Raw genomic sequence first — 24,129 nt, 5'->3', positions numbered from 1 at the left:
GCAAGAGAAGGCTCACTGCAAGATAACGGAGTAGCTAAAGCTACCTAGCTAAATACCTAGGCCAAAGAGGCCTATTCTAACAGGCTCACAAGACCAATCTCCTTCTTTGTCCCCTCAAGACTCAGCTGCTGCTCGCGGGAGCAAAAAGCAAACAATGGAGCCTACCCTCTCCCTTCAACGCATGCATTGCAAACTCGACTCGGGGGAGCAAATCCGCATATTGTTGCACTGTGATGAGGCAAATTGAAGAGAGCAGAAGTTGTTGGCGAGTAGCGGACCAAATGGCGAGTGGGCCAAGCCGAAGGCAATGGCTACCGGCGAGACGTCACCTTCAGTAGACATCTCTGTGAAATGAGGACATCGGGGATGAGCCCTCCACCGGGACTACATTTACTGGCATGCGTGCGTGCGGCAGGTGTGCAGTAGAAGGCTGCCAGTGCAGGCCGTGCTCCTGCTGAGGGGCTGACATTGTTGTTGGCTGTGCAGCTTCGGCGTACGACGAGACACCAGCTCACCGGGGAAGGACGGCACCCGCCGCTTCCTGCAGCTACGCGCCACCGCCCAACTACTCGATGGACCTCCGTGACCACGACGACCTCATCAAGCCCAGCAAACTCCTCAATCCCGTCAAGTGTTCCCGGAGTCACCAGGAGCTCCACAGAGAACTGATGACCTGCTGTAAACGGTAACCCAAAAATCCGTCCGTCCGTCTGTTTTGCGTTTGGTTTTGGTCGTACCACTGCAATTGTGTGCTTAGAAGCAGCGGGGGCGTGCGCGTCGAGAGCAACAAGCCAGAACTTGAGCGAGTCCTTGAGTGCCGGCGGCGTGATCGACTGCTGAGGGAACGGAAACTGGAAGAGGAAGCCCGCAGGAAAATTTCGCCCCTGGAAGCCGAGCTCAGGAAGAGGCACCAAGCGCTGGAAGAGGTAGCGCGGAAAAAAAGAAAACACTCACACATTTGCTGGGCGGTCTCCGCAGCTTCCAATGCAATTTGCTCCTCGCAAATTGTTTACTGAAGCAAAATTGCGCCGCGTATGTCATTGCTCCGTCCTTACTGCTCCTCCATGTTGTCAACCATGCTGATGGCGGCGGGGCTCCGAAGCGTGCTTGTCTCGGTGCTGAAAGGCTTGAATCCCTTGAACTGGCTTTTCATGCCAACCTGAACACTTCCAAAGGTTCTTTTCCACCTGATAGCAGTTTCTTGTACTATTCTCCATTCGCAAAAGAGCTCCAAAGGAGCAAATAAAGATGAGAGGCGACGACAGTTTCTCTCTTTTTAACCACCTTGGTGTTTTCAACCCCAGAGATAGGAGAGCCAACCTCAGGGTCTCCAGCCTCTGCTTCCTCAGCAGGAGGGGTGTCAGTGCAATTGAGCCCCCCCACCCCCTCCGAGTTACAACACACCAGGTCAAGGCGAGCGGCACCCCTTTCTTGCTATACAGTGTCCGCTCTCACCTTGGACCCGTCCGTTTGCAATCGGTGACCCTGCCAGGGGGTCTTGCCGCAGATGGTTGAAGGATCATGCTTGGATAGTGAGGATGACAAGAAACAATGTTATTCAACAAATGTTTTGCAGCAAAAGATGGCTAAAAATGTCAAGCTCAAGTGGGATTAAAACCACAGAGGTCTGGGGGAGGGTCCAATGTTGAGCTTGAGGTCATTACTGGCTTGACGTTGACGTTTTTGCATCGTCGCAGATGGAGCTGGAGCAGCAAAAGGGCGAGCGGGACAAGCTGATGGCTCCCGAATTTGTCAAAGTCAAAGAGAACCTGAGGAGGACGTCGTGTGCTGGCAAAGAGGAGAAGCAAGTCTAGCGTCAGGTCCCCTCACGGGCTCTTGTCGCTCCTGATGCTGCTGAAGGACACGTAGTGGCAGGTGAAGGAAGGTGGCAGGAGGTTGTGACGTTCCACAAAGACATCCCTCGGTTTCGGAAATTGCCGGCAGTAACTGGGCAGTTGGATGCTCAGCCGGCCGACCTCATGCGCCGCCAACATCAGGGCAAATGTAGTCTGACGGACTGACCCGTTGGCACCTGTCGAGTTTCCAAACTGTTGCTCCAGTGTGAATAGTTTGGTTTGTTTGAAAATCTCAGTCGGGTTGGTAATCTCTGAGTTCAAATGGACTCAATCAAGTACAAGAAATAGATCTTATTTCGAGTATTGATAGTATCCCGCCTGCTTTCGCCTGCTGTCATTTTGAATACACTTCAACAGGTCACAAGCATGTCTGAAGAGTCAAGGACGAATGGCACTGTTTTCAAGCCTCACTTCCATTCGCCTCCCCTGCCATCATGAAAAGGGGAAAAACAAATTAAATTGTTTTTATTATAAAGTAATTTTCCTTTTTGCTGAATTTTTATAGTTATGTTAAAATCGAAGATGAGTCGCTCGGAGGAGGCAAATACCTGCCTTGCCTCCGGTGAGGATTGCGTAATCACACGGCTGCCTATGCTGACAACGGGACTTCGGAGCATGTCTTTTCAAATGGAGTGGTACGCACGATCGAAAACAAGTTTTTGATTCCTTGATGCGCTTAATTGAGTGTTTTTATGTGTGAAGACTGCTGATATGAGATTTTAATTAAAATACCGTTTTTTTCCGTGTATAATGCGCAAAATTTAACTAATTTATTGTCCTAAAATCTGGGGTGCGCATTATACATGGGTACAATTTTTTTTTTATTTTATTTTATTTTTTTAAGAAAATCATGGTACAACAAAACCAACTGACTGACCGACAAAGTCGTGGAACAAAAAGACAGGGTGACATTACCAAAGACAGGAACAGAAACCAAACAGACATCATGACAGTAACACATGCAATGATCCGACGGTGAGCGAGGGGCAGACAGGACTTAAATACAAAACACGTTACATTGATTGAGGTGACACAGGAAGAGAGGGGCGACGCGAACAGAAACTATGGCAACCTAGACACATAGCAAAACTGGGGATGAGACATGAGAAATCTCCCTCGAAATAAAACTTGAAATCACCTTTCTTCTTGTTTGTTGTCAATCGCGCATCGCATTCAGCCATCCTGCACAACACACCTAGTCAGTAAAATTCATAATTGACAACACATCGTTTGATGCGATGGTGCAATCCTTGATGGTGTGTTATTGTCAAACATTGTTTGTTTTTTAATCTCCATCGCGGACCGGACGTCATACGGAGGCAGTATCACTGCCCATGTGCACTATGGATCCGATGCGCAGAACGGATGCGCAAGACACGTCAGCTATATAAAGAGCGAGAGTTCAGTTTTCTTCCTTTCAATCAGCAAATAACAAAATGCGTATTACAGGTAATATTTTATTTCACAACACTTTGCCTTGTTCCTTTTGTCTCTGCTGTTCACTTCAAACACGCTCCATACGAACGCAATGCTCTCGTATCAGACGCTTGCTCGATCACCTGCTCGTTTGCTGTCACAATGTACCCTACACAAATCCGAAACATTTGTTGCAGCTCCGAGTCACGACGAAGGGCAAGTTTTGGTTCCCAAGGGTGTTTTTATTCCTCTTCAACTTCTCTCCCATACAGAGCCGCCTTTTTCACATGTCCGCACGCCTTTTTCACATGTCCGCACTGATCGCGGTGGTGCCTTTATGGGCAGTCGGAGAAATCAACGCCAACAAAAAAAAATACATCCAGCCTAGTTAAGACCATACCAAAGACTATAAAAATGGGACCCATTGCCTCCCTGCGTGTGTGACGATCATTGGGACATAAAAAAAAAATAAAAATTTGGGTGCGTATTATACATGGGTACAGGCTTTTTTCCAGCATCACCATGCCATTTTTAGGGTGCGTTTTATACATGGGGGCGCATTATACACGGAAAAAAACGGTAGTTCAAATCAAATAATGAATAAGCCACTCTAGAGCAGCGTTCGGGAACATTTTTTGTGACACGGTTAGGTGTCGGACAAACTTTACCGAGGGGGGGGTGACGTCAGTGCCTCCCCAGCCATGAACCTCACCGCACGTCACTGGTACATACGTACATACCTACCTACCTACCTACCTACCTACCTACCTACCTACCTACCTACCTACCTACCTACCTACCTACCTACCTACGTGCCTACATATATACAGGGCTGTCAGGGTTTTCCAAAACTATCTTGATCATATGATTATGTTGGAATGTATGTAACCGGTAATAAATAACCTAGGTAGATTAGTTTTATGCATATGTTGGTGTGTAACCAGTAATAAATAACCTAGCTTGTCCCATCCTACACAATGTCGTAAAACATCCCCTGCTCTGCTAATCTAGAGGTCAAGGGCTTTAACTTGTCTATTCAGTCCACTGTCACCCCCACCCTTTTTCTCGTAATAAAGATGCTCTTGTGGGAAGCGAGAGTCAGACTTCATTCGACCATCGCTGTAAGCACAGCGACGAGTGAACTCTCCGCCTGCAGGTGTCTAAAACGACTAACTTGTCTCCGATTTGCAAAATAAGTTAGAGTGAGCACCACTCTAACATTTTGGTGCCGAAACCCGGGACCCTCATACCCGCCATCTGGCTGACGGAGGAAGACGTGCTGCATTGTCGACAAGCCAGCGTCCATTAGGAGGACCTGGAAAAGAAAGTCCTGGAAAGAGAACTTCTTCGCTGGGCCAACATCTTAAGTCTGCCTTCGTCTGACAGAGGTGGATTGACGGGGCCCGGCAATGCAACGAACCAGGAGACACGTAAGTTAAAGAAAAAAAAAGTGCTGATACGGCTTTGGTTTGTCCGAGCTATGAGATACGGCTTTGGTTTGTCCGAGCTATGAGATACGGCTTTGGTTTGTCCGAGCTATGAGATACGGCTTTGGTTTGTCCGAGCTATGAGGTACGGCTTTGGTTTGTCCAAGCTATGAGATACGGCTTTGATTTGTTCGAGCTATGAGATACGGCTTTGATTTGTTCGAGCTATGAAACGCGTAAATAATTAAAGCTGCACGAGATATACGGCTTTGGTTTGTCCGAGCTATGAGAGATACGGCTTTGGTTTTTCCAAGCTAAGAAACAGCTGGGATTCTTGTCCCAGTGGAAGGAACGGGCTAAGAAAAAACAGAGCTTCTTTTTCTTAATTGAAGAAGGGCGTAGACTCTTTTTTTGTTTGTTTGTTTTTTGGGGGGGGGGGGTTGTCCGTTTTTCCAAGCTGTTTGCATGAAAGTTGTGTGGTTGAGTGTGACTGGTAGGATAAATTGACTAAAAAGCAGTTCTAGCATTGATCGACGGCAATAACACAGGCTGGTAATTTATTAGAAGGTCAATTTAAACCTGCATTGACGATCCTCAAAGAAAATAAAAAGAGATTGAAAAAAAACACTGGAGAAACTAAAATTAAGATGAGAAAAAGGAACGATAAATCTCTAGCTCTTGAAGGAGATGAGTTCATGGCGAGTAGATTTCTTGATTGTATGTAATACATGCTGAAGTGGAAAAAGAAAAGAGACAGAGTTAAATTGTGCTAGACTGTGGTTGAAAGCTTCACAAGAGAGAAGAGAATAAATCCAAAAGACAGAAAGTTGAAAAGTGCTGCGACTATGTTTGTCAGGCCGGAAGACAATGAGGCCACAGTGCGCAGGCGCACTGTCCCGGCCACGGCTCCAGCCGCAGCTCAAGCAGAAGAGCAAGAGAGGCATTCCGCTCGTGTGCAAAACTTGTATACAACGACTATGCAGTGGGCCAGACATGCTAAAAAAGTGATCCAAAAAGGCAAGAGTTCTGATGTGTTTCATCTAGATGATGATGGTAGTGATCTAGATGAAGATACAACGGTCATCTTCCAAAGTTCCCAAAGGGGCAGAGGAAGAGTTAGAGACCAACAAGGCCGCAGGCCGCCATTCAATTCAAACTCGACATCAAATTTGGACTGTTGAAATTATGGGGAACGGGGACACTTGGCAAGAGTGTGTCGTCGTGTAAAACTGTACCAATCAAAGGGCGGAGGAAGTGGCAGAGGAAAAGTCACATTTACAGCATGACAAGCTTCCTCCACTTTGACCCCTCATGCTAATACGGAGAAGAATAGATGCCATTATGACAGCAAAACATGTCATTGTTAGATTATTGGAACATTTATTTTGGATTATTAGAGCTCCTGTCCATACAAGAAGTATGACAATGCTGTTTGTATGCCCAATGACAAATGACCAGAGATCAAATTGTGTGTGTACACTAAAGTTAGAATTTGCAAATCAAGTGGTAAATGAATGCAACTTGAAGATAAATAAAAAATTAGAATGTACTGTCCTTGTGTGCGTGGGAGGGACTAGCTCATGATCGACCACAGGAAATGGCCAGCCTGTGACGAATCATTGGAGCTGGGACCTGCCCTACGCGATCGAGAGCTGTGCATGTGTGTTAAAATGATGAAGATTGGCTAAACTTTTAGTGTAAAGAAATTTTCTAGACTGTGGTCTATCCAATTTGCACCGCAGAACAGAAACGATTTGGAAAGATGAAAATGAGAGGAAAAGAGAAAAATGTGTTTGCGAGCAGAAATTGATCCACACTAGTGCATGTTAAGTGTCGAGCCCTCATGAGAAATTTGAAAAAAAAAAAAACGACAGAACATGCTTTCAGGAATTGGAAGAAGCAAAATTGTGAATTTAAGACATTGCAATGCTACATTTAATAGGAATAATTGATTGATGGTGTTATAAAATTATACAAACCGCTATATGCGAGCTAAATCTGAGAAATTGAGTTCGTTAAATCTAAAAACAAAGAAAAATTCAGATTAATTTGCCAGTAGTTTTTATGAGTTGAGTTTTTTTTTGGGATTGGTGAATTGTTCTATCAGGAACCTTGAGTTGAAAATGGTATATGAATGTTGTGTGGTGAGCTTGGATGAATTGAGACCAATGAGATGGAAAGACTCCTTTTTGGAGACTGTGTGTGAGATGCAAATGAGCATTGATGAATGATTGCCTTGAATGATAGGAAAATACAGGTTGAATGGTTGAAGCTGTTGGCGACTACTATAGAAAATTAGTAGAGCGACTTTGCTGAAAGAGTGGTTTTGAGTAAGTTGAATGCTAAAATGAAAAACATAGCTTTTGGATTAATAATTAACTAGAGAAAAAACTGGAGAACCAGTAACACATGCAGAAGATGTGTGAACTGGGAAATTGAGAAGCGTTTTGGAAAGAAAGTCAAATTAAATGATGGAACCATATGTAGTAAAGAACACATTCTCCCAAAACGTTTGTCAAGGTGTGAGGCATAGGCGTTGCCAAGCCTCAGAAGGAGGGAGTGAATAGGACAGATAGTGGAAGATAGTAATAATACAACACTTTACGACATATGGGTTTTCTAATACATTTGATGTCATACTGTGGTAAATTTCTATTCTGGTATCATGCAATGTATATCTCACTAGTAAGCCTAAGTGTGACCGGGTCATGTTTCGGGTCAGGTTCGTGCGGGATTGTTTGGGCCTTGGTCCATGATCTCATTGGCACGAGACATCTGGTCTCCATTAACAACTGACAAGATATGCACCCAAGTGAGGAAAGGGAGGCTAACTCATAAATAATGAGGAGATATTGGGAGTAAACTGTTGGTCCTTTCTTTAAGACCCTTCCTGGTGTAGATAGGTTAGCAACAAGAAAGATTTAGAGGTTCAAAAGAAAGACAGTTAAAAGAAAACAACATTATTAATTTGGACAGTTGCAGGCTAACAGGAGCATGAGAAAGAAGAGCTAAGAAGCGGGATCCAATTTGATCAGGGAGATTGGAAATTCACAACACCATATTCTAAGTCACATTTTTGAGCAAGCATGACACAGGTAATAACGTTTGAGAGGTCAAGACATAGATCAGGGCTAGATGTGGAACGCAGACCTCGTTGAGTTAATTTTGAATGATGATACTGAAGACAATGTACTGTCTCATTAAATTGGAACTATAGACAGAACGTAGCTCGAAAATAGGATGAGTTGCAGGAGTTACAATATAAAGACGAGATTGCTGTTACTAGGAGAATTTGAAGTTTGGTAAACAAACGTTACTAGCATCAGCTACATTTGGTTACAGGTTTGATGTCCCAGTCTGTCACTCTCAGCACAAGGATCCCTGAAACTCGATCCCGAGACTGCCTGCAGCCGTGGACGTCTACAAAACAGTGCCTGGCTTTGAGGCACCTTTGACCTTTGGCAAGGACAGAGAAAGACTGTTGTTGTGCTTGGAGGGGGGCAAGTACACTCCGGAGGAAAGACGACATCCTGGGGGACGAGAAAAGACAGTGAGAAGCGGAGGAACTCACAATGTTGAAAATGGACTCATTTGAACAATGGACTCATTCGAGAGTGATGGATGGATTGGCTCTGAAGCAACAACAAAAGAGCACCAACTTGAGAGGGTGAGGTGCGGCAAAAGATATGGACTTGTAATGTCCGACGGCCAAATTGCACTCCTTGCTGTGGCAATGCTAAATTTGGTGAAGCTTGGGTCAAACTGAACAGGAGCTGCATTGTGCGCTGAGTTTGACAGAACTGAGGAGATTTGATAAAAAATAATAATAATAATAATTAAATAATGCGTAAAGCTACAGAGAAAAGCATCATAATCGGAGACTGAACAGATTTGGATAGGACAAATAGGCTAAAACGGTAGGAAACAAGAGCGACATCTGATATTTCGGCTCGTCAGGCTTAAGAAGTAGAGGTCGAATTACGTATATACATTTTAGAATAGGATATTTGGACTAAAGTGAATTCAGTCAAGAGGAAGCCAGGTTGCTCAATGTACCTACTCATTAAAATGGTAAGTTCGTTGCACCACAGTGGAGTTTGGGTGGTCAGAAAGTTGGATACGTTCAATTTTTGACTTTCACACAATCATGCATAGGATCGCACAAGGTGACAGTTAACAAGACTGACTGCAATGGGGGTCACTTACGACTGCACCGATATGGAAAAGTAGAAGCAAGGGAGTTGAGTAAGGGATTATATGCAGAACAGTCCGCTATACAGTTACCAATAGGAGGTTCTATCAAAAGAAGCTACATGAGAGATTTATGGAATACCTTTGTGTGTTCTGTATTCGTGCGTAATCTCTGTAAAGTTGTGTCAGGCTGTTGTTGTTCATCTGAGCCTTGGGTGCGCGCTCGGTGTGTGTGCGTTTATGTGCACAACTTGTGTGGGTGCGAACGTGTTAGGAAGAAGACGGCATGGAAAAGGGAATCTCCTTTAAGACAGGAGGCAATAAATGGGAAAGCCCCTGTCATGAACGGTCTTTGGTTAGGAGGAATCATTAGGAAGTGCTCAAACTCTTCTTTCAAACACTCCTATCTGCCTCGTTCAAAAAGGCATTACAATTGACTACAAGAGTTGCAAAAAGCAGACGGAGAACATAGGTAGCATGATCAGGGCCCTCAGGCTGAAGGATGTGTCAAATGCAAATTTACTGCCGCCTGATCTTTCCTCCTCACAGGTCGACAACCCCATCAATCCAGGAGACTGGGTCTACATCAGGGGTGGGCAAACTACGGCCCGCGGGCCGGATACGGCCCACGGGACCGTTTAATCCGGCCCGCCAACCCTGAACAAATTGTATTATTAAACTTTTTTTTTTGGGGGGTCATTTTGCCTGCAATGACTGCGTTTCCCCAGTAGATGGGGAAGCGCTCGCCTGCGCATTTACTACCGGAAGCCGTGTCAGAAAGCTCGGTGCACACTCACAAGTGCGTGTACGGACATGGCGCACTCGCGCTCTATTTGTATCAGTCCCGAATTTAGAGCGTGGGCTGTAACGACAGCATTCTTGTAATTCGCGCGCTGAGCTTTCAGATACAGTTTTACGCAAACCTTCCCCTGGAATCCTTCTATTAAAATGAGTCGCCCAAGGAAAAGCAAGGTGGTACAGTGCCGAGTGTTTAAAAAAAGAGTGGCCAATTTGGCTCGACGTACGCGACGTGACGTTCAGCCACATGAACATCAACCCGTCACAGATCGAGGTAAACGGACCAACACGTCGGATCTCTCCTAAGAATTGCCACAACAAATTTTACTCCAGACTATGACGCACTAGCAAAAAAGGGAGACCAACAACACTGTTCCCACTGAAAATGAAGGGGAGGCATTTTGAATATGATTTGTACACATATCAGGGATTGAAACTAGCGACCATTCTCATTTTCAAACAATGCAGGATGCTCAAGGACATTGATGCACCACCTGTTTGCGACTAATCTTAACCTGTAAAGTTCTTAAGGCTTACTTTAAGGAAGTGTTTCCCGTTTCCTCACCTCTGTTACCAGGCGTTTGTGAGTTAAAACTCTGATTTTCAGATACCCCTCACCGTGTTGCCGTTTTGATTACTTTATTTGGATGTATGCTTTCACTGATTCTTCAAGATGATATATTTGGTCAGAATGTTTGCCGTTTGATGTGATCTCATAAAATAAACATTTCATTAATCTGACCTGCAGGCACTGAAGTGATGGAGACTGTTATTCATAATAACAGTGTTGTATTTTATGAGAATCACTGATAGCAGGTTTTTAGTGATTTTTTTAATTATTTTTTTAATGCTGTAAATGCCTTTGTTTTCAAAAAACTTGTTTGGAATATCCATTCTTTACTACCTACTGAAGGCCAAAATCTTTCATGCAATGACCTTTACAGGTCGCTTATATGACTTCACACAAACACTACGTCCATCTGCTCCTGGTTCGGCCCTCCGGTCCAAATTTAGAACCCAGTTCGGCCCGCGAGTCAAAAAGTTTGCCCACCCCTGGTCTACATCAAGGTCATCAAAAGAAAGAACTGGGCCAGCCATGGTGGGAGGGACCATTCCAAGTCTTGCTGACTTTCCCCACCGCAGTGAAGATCGCTGTACGACCCAGCTGGATTCACCTCAGCCACTGCAAGCTACAGGGAGTGCTGGACCCCTCATTTCGGGGTGGTGGCGAAGTCTATGAACAACGATCCCAACTCCGCTAGGCGGGGTTATGTCTCGGTGTTCCTGTCATCTTAGTAGCAACGGGGCTCCACATGCCAGGTGGATCCTCTGCTGCGTTGTGGTTGGAGCATGCTATAGTCTATGGACACATCTGAACAGACCAAGTGTCAATGTTGACCGTGGAAAACGATGGTCACACGGTGAGAACTTTGAGGACTGGTCATGGGACCCCAGAAACCCATACGAAACCAACACTTGGTACCGGTATGTGAAGGTCGCTGTGAGAGCGCACACACAGGAGGGATGTTATCTGTGTTTCCAAAAACTCCCCTTGCTCCACACAAGTTCACTTGGAGGCCAGAGCAATGAATGTCACTGAAGCGAAATGTATGGCATCCATGGGAGGAGTTGGATATCAACACCGTACTGTCAGTCAGTGACGCTACCCCTACCGCCCTGGACTCGCAGGAATGAATCTGTGATCAAACTCTTTTGGATTAATCCCAATGTAACTGTTAGAGGACGACAGATGCCACAAGTGGCCTAAACCAGAACGCTACCTGGAATGGACTACACGTGTTTCATCCAAGAAAACATGACCCACGAATGCATTAACAACTATCGTTTTTTTCCGTGTATAGTGCGCCCCCATGTATAATACGCACCCTAAAAATGGCATGCTGATGCTGGAAAAAAGCCTGTACCCATGTATAATACGCACCCAATTTTTATGATTTTTTATTTTATTTTTATTTTTTTTTAAGTCCCAATGATCGTCACACACGCAGGGAGGCAATGGGTCCCATTTTTATAGTCTTTGGTATAGTCTTAACTAGGCTGGATGTAATTTTTTTTGCTGGCGTTGATTTCTCCGACTGCCCGTAAACGCACCACCGCGCTCCGTGCGCGCATGTGAAAAAGGCGTGCGGACGTGAAAAAGGCGGCTCTGTATGGGAGAGACGTTGGAGAGGAATAAAAACACCCTTGGAAACCAAAACTTGCCCCTCGTTGTGACTCGGAGCCGCAACAAATGTTTCGAATTTGTGTAGGGTACATTGTGACAGACAGCAAACGAGCAGGTGATCGAGCAAGCGTCTGATACGAGAGCATTGCGGTCGTATGGAGCGTGTTTGAAGTGAACAGCAGACGAAAGGAACAAGGCAAAGTGTTGTGAAATAAAATATTACCTGTAATACGCATTTTGTTATTTGCTGATTGAAACTGCAAATTAAACTGTGAATTGAAACTAATAGGTGGAGAACTGAACTCTCGCTCTTTATATAGCTGACGTGTCTTGCGCATCCGTTCTGCGCATCTGTAATGGCGGCCTCCGTATGACGTCCGGTCCGCGATGGAGATTAAAAAACAAACAATATTTGACAATAACACACCATCAAGGATTGCACCATCGCATCAAACGATGTGTCGTCAATTATGAATTTTACCGACTAAGTGTGTTGGGCAGGATGGCTGAATGCGATGCGCGATTGACAACAAACAAGAAGAAAGGTGATTCCAAGTTTTATTTCGAGGGAGATTTCTCATGTCTCGTCCCCAGTTTTGCTATGTGTCTAGGTTGCTATAGTTTCTGTTCGCGTCGCCCCTCTCTTCCTGTGTCCCCTCAATCAATGTAACGTGTTTTGTATTTAAGTCCTGTCTGCCCCTCGCTCACCGTCGGATCATTGCATGTGTTACTGTCATGATGTCTGTTTGGTTTCTGTTCCTGTCTTTGGGAATGTCACCCTGTCTTTTTGTTCCACGACTTTGTCGGTCAGTCAGTTGGTTTTGTTGTACCATGATTTTCTTAAAAAAAATAAAATTAAATTAAAAAAAAATTGTACCCATGTATAATGCGCACCCCAGATATTAGGACAATAAAGACCATGACTTTCTTTTAAAAAAATAAATAAATAAATAAATAAATTTAAAAAAAAAAAATTAAAATTTTTTGTACCCATGTATAATGCGCACCCCAGATTTTAGGACAATAAATTGGTTAAATTTTGCGCACTATACACGGAAAAAAACGGTAAATAGATAACACAACGAATAAAAGCCAGTGTGCATACAGACAGTAAAAGTACAGGACGCTACGCAGAACGGGGAAGCGAGTTCAGGATCCTGACAGCCTGGAGTATGAAGCTGTATGAGAGTCTGGTGGTGCGGGAGCGCAGGCTTCTGTACCTCTTCCCAGAGGGCAGAAGCTCGAACAAAGAGTGAGCGGGGTGACTCATATCACTCACAATCGTGGTCGCCTTGCGGGTGAGATGGGAAGTGTAAATGTCCATCAAGGAGGGGAGCGAAGCACCAATAATCTTACCAGCCGTGTTCACTATGCGCTGCAGGGCCTTCAAGTTGTAGTCAGTGCAGCCGCCACCCCAAACAGCAATACAGCTGGAGAGGACGCTCTCAATGGTGCCGCGGTAAAATATAGTCATGACGGCCTTAGGGGCGCTCGCTCGCCTGAGTTTCCGCAGGAAGTACAGGCGGCGCTGGGCTTTCTTTGTCAGTGATGCGGTGTTGGTGGACCAGGAGAGATCCTCACTGATGTGCACCCCCAGGAACCTGGCGCTGCTCACTCTCTCCACCACAGCACCGTCGATGGTCAGCGGCAGGTGTTGGGTGTGACCCTTCCGGAAGTCCACAACAATCTCCTTGGTCTTGTCGACGTTCAGCAGGAAGTTGTTGTCCCTGCACCACGTGGTCAGAAGGTCAACCTCCAGCCTGTATTGAGTCTCGTCTCCCTTGGTGATGAGACCCACCAGAGTCGTGTCGTCAGCAAACCCCACTATACGGTTGTCGCTGTAGGTTGCAGTGCAGTCATGCGTCAGGAGGATGAAGAGCAGCGGACTGAGCACACAGCCTTCGGGGGCCCCCGTGCTCAGCGTGATGCTGGCGGAGATTTTGTCGCCAACACGTACTACCTGTGGCCTCTGACAGAGGAAGTCCAGTAGCCAGTTGCAGAGGTTCTCGTAATAAAGATGCTCTTGTGGGAAGCGAGAGTCAGACTTCATTCGACCATCGCTGTAAGCACAGCGACGAGTGAACTCTCCGCCTGCAGGTGTCTAAAACGACTAACTTGTCTCCGAGTGGTTCTTGCAAAATAAGTTAGAGTGAGCACCACTCTAACAAGGGCTGTCTCAGAAAAGCTTAGACTTAGACTTAGACAAACTTTATTGTCATTTTGTCTGCACAGGGTGCATACAAAACTAAATTCCGTTGCATACAGCTTACAAGAATGGAGGTATATTGCGGTTGAATAAAAGTAACATTCTATATAAAAATATAAGATAAAAAAGATAAGTATAAAGTGCAGCAGTGATAAAGTATGTAATAGTGCAGGAAACAAAACAGTATTTAAAAAGTGTGCAGAGGAATGGTAAAACCAGGTTGCGTACTTTTAAATTTACATGGATTATAAAAGTTCAGCTAGGTTGGCAGTGCAAGATAGTGGTTTGTAGTATCATAATGTACAGATTCTGTGTATGTGTGATGCAGAGTCCAGTTTAGAGTTCAACAGATTGAATGTTCAACAGTCTGATGACAGCAGGGAAAAAGCTGTTTCAGAACCTGGTGGGCCTGCAGCAGAAGCTGCGAAACCTCTTCCCAGAGGGCAGCAGGGAGAACAGTCCATGGTGGGGGGGGGGTGATGGGTCACTGATGATGTTACGGGCTCGGGACACGCAGCGCTGAGATGAAATGTCCTGAATGGAGGGAAGAGGAGCCCTGATGATCCTCTCTGCTGTCCTCACCACTCTCCTCACGTTCTTCCAATCGGAGGCGCTGCACCCTTCACACCACACAGAGAGACAGCTCGTCAGAATGCTCTCTATGGTGCTTCTGTAGAACGTCCTCATGATGGGTGGGGGAAGGTGGGCTCTCCTCATCCTCCGCAGGAAGTACAAGCGCTTCTGTGCCCTCTTGACCAGTGCCGTGGTGTTCACAGTCCAGGTGAGGTCGTCTGTGATGTGGAACCCCAGGAATTTGAAAATTTTGAATATTGTGATAAAGTTCTTTATTTTCTGAAATGCAATTAAAAAAACAAAAATGTCATACATTCTGGATTCATTACAACTCAACTGAAATATTGCAAGCCTTTTATTATTTTAATATTGATGATTATGGCATACAGCTTAAGAAAACTCAAATATTCTATCTCAAAAAATTTGAATATTTCCTCAGACCATTAATGCACTCAGTACTTGGTTGGGAATCATTTTGCACGGGTTACGGCAACCAATGCGGCTTGACATGAAGGCAATCAGCCTGTGGCATTGCTAAGGTGTTATGGATGCCCAGGATGCTTCAATAGTGGCCTTTAGCTCATTTGCATTGTTGCAAACCCTAACCCTTCTTCACAATACCCCACAAATTCTCTATGGGGTTCAGGTCGGGGGAATTGGCAGGCCAATCGAGAACAGTAATGCCATGGTCAGTACACCATTTACTGGTGGTTTTGGCACTGTGAGCAGGTGCCAGATCATGGTGGAAAATGAAATCATCATCTCCATAGAGCTTTTCAGCAGAAGCATGTAGTGCTCTAAAATCTGCATTTACTCTGGACTTGATGAAACACAGTGGACCAAAACCAGCAGCTGACATGGCTTCCCAAACCATCGCTGACTGTGGGAACTTCACACTGGATTTCAAGCAACTTGGATTTTGCTCCTCTCCAGCCTTTTCTCCAGACTCTGGCGCCTTGACTTCCAAATCCAATCAAAGCCTTACTGCAATATTACTGCAATATATGGTTGCTGTTTGGCCTTGCTGTTTTTATGATGTACCACAGAAGGACAGTTCCTTTCTAACAAAGACCACTTTGTTAGACAACATGCCTCATTGCTGTCCTGCACCCCAGATGAACCTCCAAGTTAAAGTCAGGGTTTCCCAACTATCTTTATCGTAGGATTAGGTTGGAATGTATATAACCAGTAATAAATAACTTAGCTTGTTGCATCCTACACAATGTCGTAAAACTTCCCTTGCTATGTTTTAACTAGAGGTCAAAGGTTTTTTCTCCTGTATCCAGTCCACTCATACTCCTCTACCCAGATGTTCTTATCAGTATGTACGAGACAAAGCCCACATGCCTTCCTCCTCCCCTTGGTGGCTCGTGTCTCACACTGTGGGTAGGACAAATCCAAATAAAAAGAGCGGGAGTGCCTACAGATGTTTAGTGTGTGTAGAGATTGTCTCAAGCTATCTGTACTGCACTCCTCGCGAGAAAAGACTTAATATTCTGTCTCACTTGTGGTTTGTTTGCTGTTGCTCTTCTATTCACTTATTCAGTCAGCGAAATAAACCTGACAGAAATTGGGGGCTCGTCCGGGATCTCAACACGCCCTGAACGGTTCCAGCGGGCTCTTCGACGCAGGCGAAAATCCTCGGCCGAGGTAAACAAAAGCCCTTTGACGGGACTGTCTCGATCAGTCCGGCTGGACACCGGGAGGGTTGACGAGATCTTCCGAGGAAGAGAATCAGCAGACCGTGAGTAGGAATATTAATTCTACTAAATAGAAACAGTTAAATTCCGCAGGGGCGGATGTGGAGCCCCCTAGCTTTCAAGCTAGTTAAATTCTGCAGCAGGAGGGGCGGACTCCTCTGTTATTAAAAAAACAAAACAAAAAAACCTTGAGAATTCTAGACCCTATCAAGTACAACTAGAAACAGTTAAATTCTGCAGGGGCGGATGTGGAGCCCCCTAACGTTTTATGTTAGTTAAATTCCGCAGCAGGAGGGGCAGACTCCTCTGTTCTTAAAAAAAAACGCGCGTGGTATGCTTGTGAACGGTTTGACTGAGAATGATCTCATTTGAGCGCTCCTCTATATAAACACACAGGATTGTAAACGGTGGCTTTGTGTGGGTGCAGAGACATCAACTCTTTCGGGGGAGGTGAAAGGAGACTTACCACACATTGAATTTTTAACCACTGTCCTGCGAATAAAGTTGGTTTTAGGACACTGTAGGTGCCGTTCAAACTACCAACTCCAAAATTTAGAAAAGTAAACCATGGGAAACTTAAATAGTAAGCGAAAGTCCCTACCCCGACATGAACTAAAATGCAAGGATTGGAAATTAATGGAATGGGTCGACCCAGAAAATGTAAAATATCTTGACAAATGGATAACCAAAGAATAAGGGGAGTGAAGAAAAATCCAAAGAGAGCTTGTTGTTGCATAGGCAGGAAGATGATGAAACGACATCAGCGCGGCCTCGCTCGAGGGCCGTAGCTGAGGGTGTGATAGATAAAGATGAAAAGGATGATCAAATTACAAAGAAAGGCGTTGTGGGACGCCAAAGCGAACCATCCTTTCCGACTTTGTACCCCAAATTGTCAAGCGCAGATGATCCTCCAAAATATAGTGATTCTGCTCATGCCATGGTGACGCGAAGCCGCGTGAAGTCAGAAGCTCCCTCTCCCTCGGCCCCCGCGGCAAGCTGCGGCCCAGGCTACACGGGAGCGGAAGTAGCTGACGCTTACCCAATGATTCAAGTAGCAAATCCTCATGATGACGGGGGACCCACAATTTTAGTATACAGAACATGGACACAAGCTGATGTAAAGTCAGCTACAGAAGGAATGGCATTACCTTCTGAAGACGTTGAACAATAATGCACCGAAATAATTCAACTCATTGCTTCCTATAACTTGAGAGGTGATGAGGTGCAGCAGGTTTTTATGGCAACCTTGACCAAAGATTGGGCCAGTGTCAAGGGCGGGTGGAATCCTTTTGATGACCAAGGCCGTCCATTAGAATATAATGGGGTGCCATTGAAAACTCAAATTGACCAACTATTGGGTAGGATCAAAATAAAATTTCAACGTAGAGCAAATTATACAGATATTGGCCGAACCAAACAAAAAGAGGATGAGTTGTTTGAAGATTATAGACACAGATTGGAGAGGGTGTTCAAAGCCAATAGTGGTTTGGAGACTGGAACTGATGTCTATAACCAACAACTCAAAATTGCTCTACATGCAAATTCACGACCAGCAATCCAAAGCTGGGTTGCTAAACACATGATTACTTTTCCAACCTCTACATTGCCACAATTTATTGATCATGCTATACACGCTGAAAAGGTTGTCAATTTAAAAAAGGGAAAAGAAAAAGGTAAAGTGGCCGCCATCTTTTTTGCAAATGATGATTCATCTGAGGTGTTTTATCAAAACAGAACCTTCGAACCACGCCAGAGAGGGCGCGGTCGTGAGAATTTCCGTGGCAGAGGCAGAGGAGGGTATAATCGTGGTGCGCTCGATTATGACCCAAACGGCCAGCCCGTCCAGGGTCAGTCAAAGCGATATGACTCCCGACCTCCTCTTTGTTGGTCATGTGGCAAAGAGGGCCATATAGCAAAATACTGTCCAAATCCCCATAAGGGTCAGGCTGATCCTCCCTTATGACTAACCGATGGTCAACAGAAAATTGAAAAGACTGTCCTGGCGACAGCTCCACCTGCTGATGTAGATTTGAACATTCAGGACTTGTTGATGAACAATGTAGAGAAACCTGTGATAACTTTGATGGTAAATGGGACTCCCATAACGTTTTTGTGTGACTCAGGCGCGTGTGTGACCACATGTCGCGACATACCTGCTGATGTGCGAGAAGGAGGAAAGACTTTCTGGGTGAGACCAGCAAATGGTGTGACAACTCCAGTACCCCAGTCTCGTCCAGTCTGGATACGGGACCCAGAAGGGGGAAGTTGTTGCATTCCCATTTTGCTGATGCCCAATTGCCCTGTTAATTTGCTAGGGAGAGATGCTCTCACTGCACTTAGTCTTTCCCTTGTGCCCATTAATGACAAAATCGTTGTCAAAAGGCGACATCAATTACAGATTTTTGGCCAGTTTCATTGCTACTATTTCTATTCATTGGATTTGACTGATGCAGAAGTTGTGCAGTTTGGAACCCCTCTTTTAGCCCAGGCAGGCACCCTGTTGCGCTGCCCTGAACAGGCGATGGACCCAACCAACCTGCACGTAACCACGTCGCATAAAAACACGCCTGGTCCTGATCACAACTACGAGAACATGCTTGAGGCTGTTACGCCTGCCTCCTTGAAGACATCTTTCCTCCTGCATGATGGTGACAGCCGTGCCTGTGTTGTCATAGGGCCGGCTCCCTCTGAGGTGTAGAAATTGCTCATGTCTCCCACTCCGCTCCACATCTCATTGTTTTGGCCTTTTACGGCCACATGGCAGAGTTTGGGATTTATGGCCAGAGATGCACTGGCGGCTTCTGATTGGACTCAAGTTGGGCCTGACTCCTTTTATAGTCCTTCTACTAAGTTTTTTAAACAAAACATGAACCAGGTCCTGTCATTTGTTAGTGGAGTTCACGTTGACTCCTGTTCTGAGAAAGCATCCTCATTTTGACATTTTGTGCTGTCATCAGATGACGAGCAAAAAGGTGTTCTTAGTGCTTCTATGTGTTCTTATATGTTGTGCGTCATCCTTTTGTGCTGGTGTGTGTGTGCATGTGCGCGCAGAGGATCCTCATGAATGGGTGTGTGTATGAGTGCGAGTGACATGTGTGTTCTATGGAAGAAATCAGTAATGGGGAATGTTCTGGGGGCTGTTGAGCAATACTAGGGAAATTGAGAAGTGGATGATGGTGTGTTTAAGTTGGTTGGAGAAACTGAGATGAGCAGTGTGAGGCGGTAGAGAAAATAAGACATGTGTGGCAGACAGTGACTAGAATGGTGGCTTGATAGGACGAGAATGAGACAGCAAATGTTGTGTAGAAGACTGAAAGATGTTGAAGGTGAACATGATGAAGGGGGCAACGGCAAAGTTGGCCTGCCCTTTGAGAAGGTGAAACTGATAAGCGTGCCTGCGCTCGCGCGTTGTCGCGGGGCGGGGCTGTCCGCGTGGGCCTTTGCTATGCTCGTGTGGGCGGTGGGCCGGCATCATGGTTGTTGCAGGAAATGGCCAGCCTGTGACCAATCAACATTGATGCTGCGCCCCCCCCCCCTCGCACGAGGGGTGCTGTGGCTGCAGGCGAAGCAGGGACAGTGTGATTTTCTCAGAGAGTGATGCTTAAGGAAGATGTGACAATATTTGCATGAAGGATAAAAGGCACTGATGAGAAAACAAAAGTATAACCAAAACGTCAAAACAGAGGATGACGTTTGCGCAGCGTTGTTTGTTTGTATTGTTTGTGAGCTGTGTCTCTGCTGTAAGTTTTTGTGTTGTCTGTGTGCTGTCAGTGTTATGTGTTAAAATTGGCTAATGTAGGTGCACAAAAGAATTTGCTAGATTGTAGTCTATATGATTTGCAACGCAAAACAAAAGCAATTTTGTGAAAATAAGAAGAAAAGAAAGGCAAGCAATTTTTTTTGTGGGCAGAAACTGGTCCACACTGCATTAATGCCTAGCCCTGATGAAACAAAATTTGAAAGATGGAAAGAACTTGCTTTCTGGAATTGGATGAAGCAAAATTATTAAATAACATTTCAAAGCTAAATTTAGAAGAAATAGTCGATTGGTTGTGTCAAGACTACACAAGTTTTTACATTTGAGAATAAGAGAGTGATTGAGTTAGTTAAAGTTAAGAAACAACAACAATTGACTATTATATTAATTTACTGGCGGTTACTTTGTTAGTTTTTATCTTTATCTTGATTGGTTTGACACCTGGAGGGAGGAAAGATTAGGATGTGGAACACGGGCTGAGACAGCCAGTTACACATGCAAAACATGTGTGCACTGGGACACTGAGAAGCATTTTGAAAGGTGTGTCAAAATTAAATGAAGATGAAATCATATGTAGTAATGCAACGCTTTACTACATATGGATTCTCTAAATCGTACAATTGAGTAAAATAAAACATACTTTTTGACTTTTGTTCAAATTACTAAGATTCTTGTGATAAACGATGAGAAACTGATTGAAAAGAAACTACAAGAAACTACAACTAAGCTAGTTGTGGAAGCAGTCCAATTGCCACGACAAATAGCTATGTGCACGTGTGCAGGGCACGCACGAGACTGATAAGGTGTCAAGAGGTAACAAGTTTGCAGACGGAACCGCATAGCTGCAGTGCAAAAGACGCTTCAAATTTTATACACACATGAAGCGGATTGAATTACTGAAACATTTTTAAAGATGTGCAGCGGCAAAGTCCATAGATCGAAATTCAATCATGGCCAAAAAGAGGGGCAAGAGTAGAGAATGGCATCTATAAATGACCAGAAGACAGACCTATCCTACCAAAGAACCTATACCAATTGGCAGCAATATTGAGCCATAGTGCGTGTCACATGGCTCAAGAGGAGGGATAGTGGGGCAGGTCAGTCATCTTTATACAACATACGGATTTGATTCATATTCAAAACATTTAAAAAATAAATAATAATAATAATAAATAAAACAATTGTAGAGCTTGTTTAACATGTGCTAAACACAATCCACAGGGTTGTAATGCCTGGTCATAATAGATGCATTCTCAAAATGGTTTGATTTGGTTTAAACAAAAACACAGAATGCCTTAACAGTGGCAAAAACGTTATGTAAAAAAAAATAATAATAATAATAATACCGAGATATGGGATTTTGAAAATTAATTCTCGTGACAGAACTGGTATAAAGTGTGAAAATGTGCATGGGAAAAATGGAAGATCACGGACAAAATGTTTAGACCTGGTCAAACTGTACATAAATATTACAAGTACTGTGGGTTTAACCCCGTATGAAAAATTGTTTGGGCGACAATATAGATTACCATGTTTTAAAACCAAGTGGGAAACTAAGGATGATTCGAATTTGGCATTTACATTTTATATTTATAATTAATATTTTAAAGGCAAAAAGAACAAAGCACGTTCTCATTAAGAGCATTGAAAACAAAACGCTGGTGTTCTTCCAAGGGGGAAGGGCCACATTGAATATTGATAATTACATAACCTGCCATTAAAATAGCAGAAAGGTCAGTTGAGGTAGTCCTTGCAAATTACAAAAGGGTCATTTCTTTTGAGGTAACGTTCAATCGGGAAAAAGTGACCCAAAGGGAGCCTTACCTCTTAGAGAAATGCCGGGAACAAGAAAATGGAACAATGACGTTATTGCATGTAAGATGGCTATCTTTGTTGCCACTTTGTTAACTTCAGCAATATGGTATTTGTGAGAACTAAGTCATAATGAGTAGGGGAGAGATGAGTGAACAACTTATATTGATCACTCCAAAAAAAAAAAAAAAATTTTTAATTATGCTGCATTGTAGCAATTTAAAAGATCAATTTGACCTTTGCAGGATGATCTGCTGTGTCAGATCTGGACTGCCATGAGAGTATGATGTTTATATGTATACTTTGTCAACAACCACTGTAGATGTTAAAGAATGGGATGAATATATCTAAAGTGAATGTGGATAATTTGTTTCAGGTAACTAGTGTAAGAATAAACTGCTAAACGAAACAATTGATTGCTAATGGCAAAACAAGCTGTAAAGACAATTGAATATGTCATGTGTATGGGTTTGCGACCATTGCTTTATGTTCTACCGTCACTATTGATCAAAGATCGTGTGAAGTCTATCACGTCGATTGGATTGTAAGATGTGTGACAGAGAATTCTATGTAGTAATATCCATTGAAGAAAGAAAAAAGAAGCCATTGCTTTCAGAGAATGTAGTCAAGCTAAATTGTATATGTATCAACATCCCAAGATCTGAAAAAAGAAAAGAAGAAAAAAAAGCTGGTAAAAACCAAAATATCTTTGAATTTGACAGCCGATGATGATCTGACCGAAATTGATGCAATTGGTGTTTCCGGAGGAGTGCCGGATAAGTGTAAGCTGGTGAATCAGACAGCTGGTTTGGAATCCACCCTGTGTTGGTGGAGTACTCTTAACAAAAATGTTGACAGGATCAACTACATCCATTACAACGTGCAGAGGCTTGGAAATTGGACCGAGGCGGGTTTCAGGGCGGTCCACTCCCAACTGGCCGCTACTTCCCTCATGGCTTTCCAGAACCGAATGGCCCTTGACATGCTACTCTCAACTCTCAAAAGAGGGTGGTGTCTGCGCCATGTTTGGTGAGCAATGCTGCACATTTATTCCAAATGGTACTGCCGCTGATGGAAGCCTGTCCCAGGCCCTTGAGGGCCTGAGGACCTTGAATGGGAAAATGAAGGAACACAGTGGAGTGAACACGGAGGTTTGGAACGACTGGCTAAACGTGTTCGGAAAGTACCGTACCCTGGTGTCCTCGGTCCTAGTCTCCCTTGCCGTTTTTTCTGCTGTTTTGACCTTGTGTGGATGTTGTTGTATTCCGTGTCTGCGGTCTCTAATTAACAGGTTAATTACAACTGCCATCTCTCCAGCAGCTGAGACTTTTCCGTGGTTCCAAGGGGAAGACTTTGCGACTGACGAGGGTTGTCGCTCTGGCGATGGCCCCATCTGTGAAGCTCCTGTGGTAAACCTGTCCGATTTGTTTCCCGACTCTGACATTGATTATTAAGGTTCGATCTCCTCCCGAGTTTAAATTTATTCTTATGAATTGTGATCCTACGGCTGAAAATCTTTTTGAAATGGCCGCTTTTAGGTGATAAGATGGTCTCTGAGAACTTATGATAAACAGGAGGGAATTGTTAGAAAAATGTATATATATATATATATATATATATATATATATATATATATATATATATATATATATATATATATATATATATATATATATATATATATATATATATATATATATGTTATCATGCGTTCTCTAATCAATGCCTTACTGCAATATTACTGCAATATATGCTTGCTGTTTGGCCTTGCTGTTTTTATGATGTACCACAGAAGGACAGTTCCTTTCTAACAAAGACCACTTTGTTAGACAACATGCCTCATTGCTGTCCTGCACCCCAGATGAACCTCCAAGTTAAAGTCAGGGTTTCCCAACTATCTTTATCGTAGGATTAGGTTGGAATGTATATAACCAGTAATAAATAACTTAGCTTGTTGCATCCTACACAATGTCGTAAAACTTCCCTTGCTATGTTTTAACTAGAGGTCAAAGGTTATTTCTCCTGTATCCAGTCCACTCAAACTCCTCTTCCCAGATGTTCTTATCAGTATGTAAACACCTAGAGGTTTTTTGCTTACGAGACAAAGCCCACATGCCTTCCTCCTCCCCTTGGTGGCTCGTGTCTCACACTGTGGGTAGGGCAAATCCAAATAAAAAGAGCGGGAGTGCCTACAGATTTTTAGTGTGT

At 44.1% G+C, this 24,129-nt stretch overlaps 1 protein-coding gene across 4 annotated transcripts in view; it reads left to right on the top strand.

Moving 5' to 3' along the window:
* Nucleotides 1-2,953, top strand: part of LOC133162852 (protein FAM107B-like) — a 4,717-nt gene extending 1,764 nt beyond the window's left edge. For 3 of the 4 annotated variants that reach the window (XM_061292332.1, XM_061292329.1, XM_061292331.1), the window contains 3 exons: nt 487-685; nt 758-926; nt 1,698-2,953. In XM_061292332.1, the coding sequence (XP_061148316.1) occupies nt 487-685; nt 758-926; nt 1,698-1,814 (485 nt within the window). In that variant the 3' untranslated portion in view covers nt 1,815-2,953. The remainder of the gene's footprint in view (nt 1-486; nt 686-757; nt 927-1,697) is intronic. The other variant, XM_061292330.1, reaches the window with a different exon arrangement.
* The last annotated feature ends 21,176 nt before the right edge of the window (nt 2,954-24,129 follow it).

This window comes from Syngnathus typhle, linkage group LG11 (assembly GCF_033458585.1).
Source record: "Syngnathus typhle isolate RoL2023-S1 ecotype Sweden linkage group LG11, RoL_Styp_1.0, whole genome shotgun sequence".
Taxonomy (NCBI): Eukaryota; Metazoa; Chordata; class Actinopteri; order Syngnathiformes; family Syngnathidae; genus Syngnathus; species Syngnathus typhle.
This window is presented reverse-complemented; position numbering and strand designations above follow the sequence as displayed.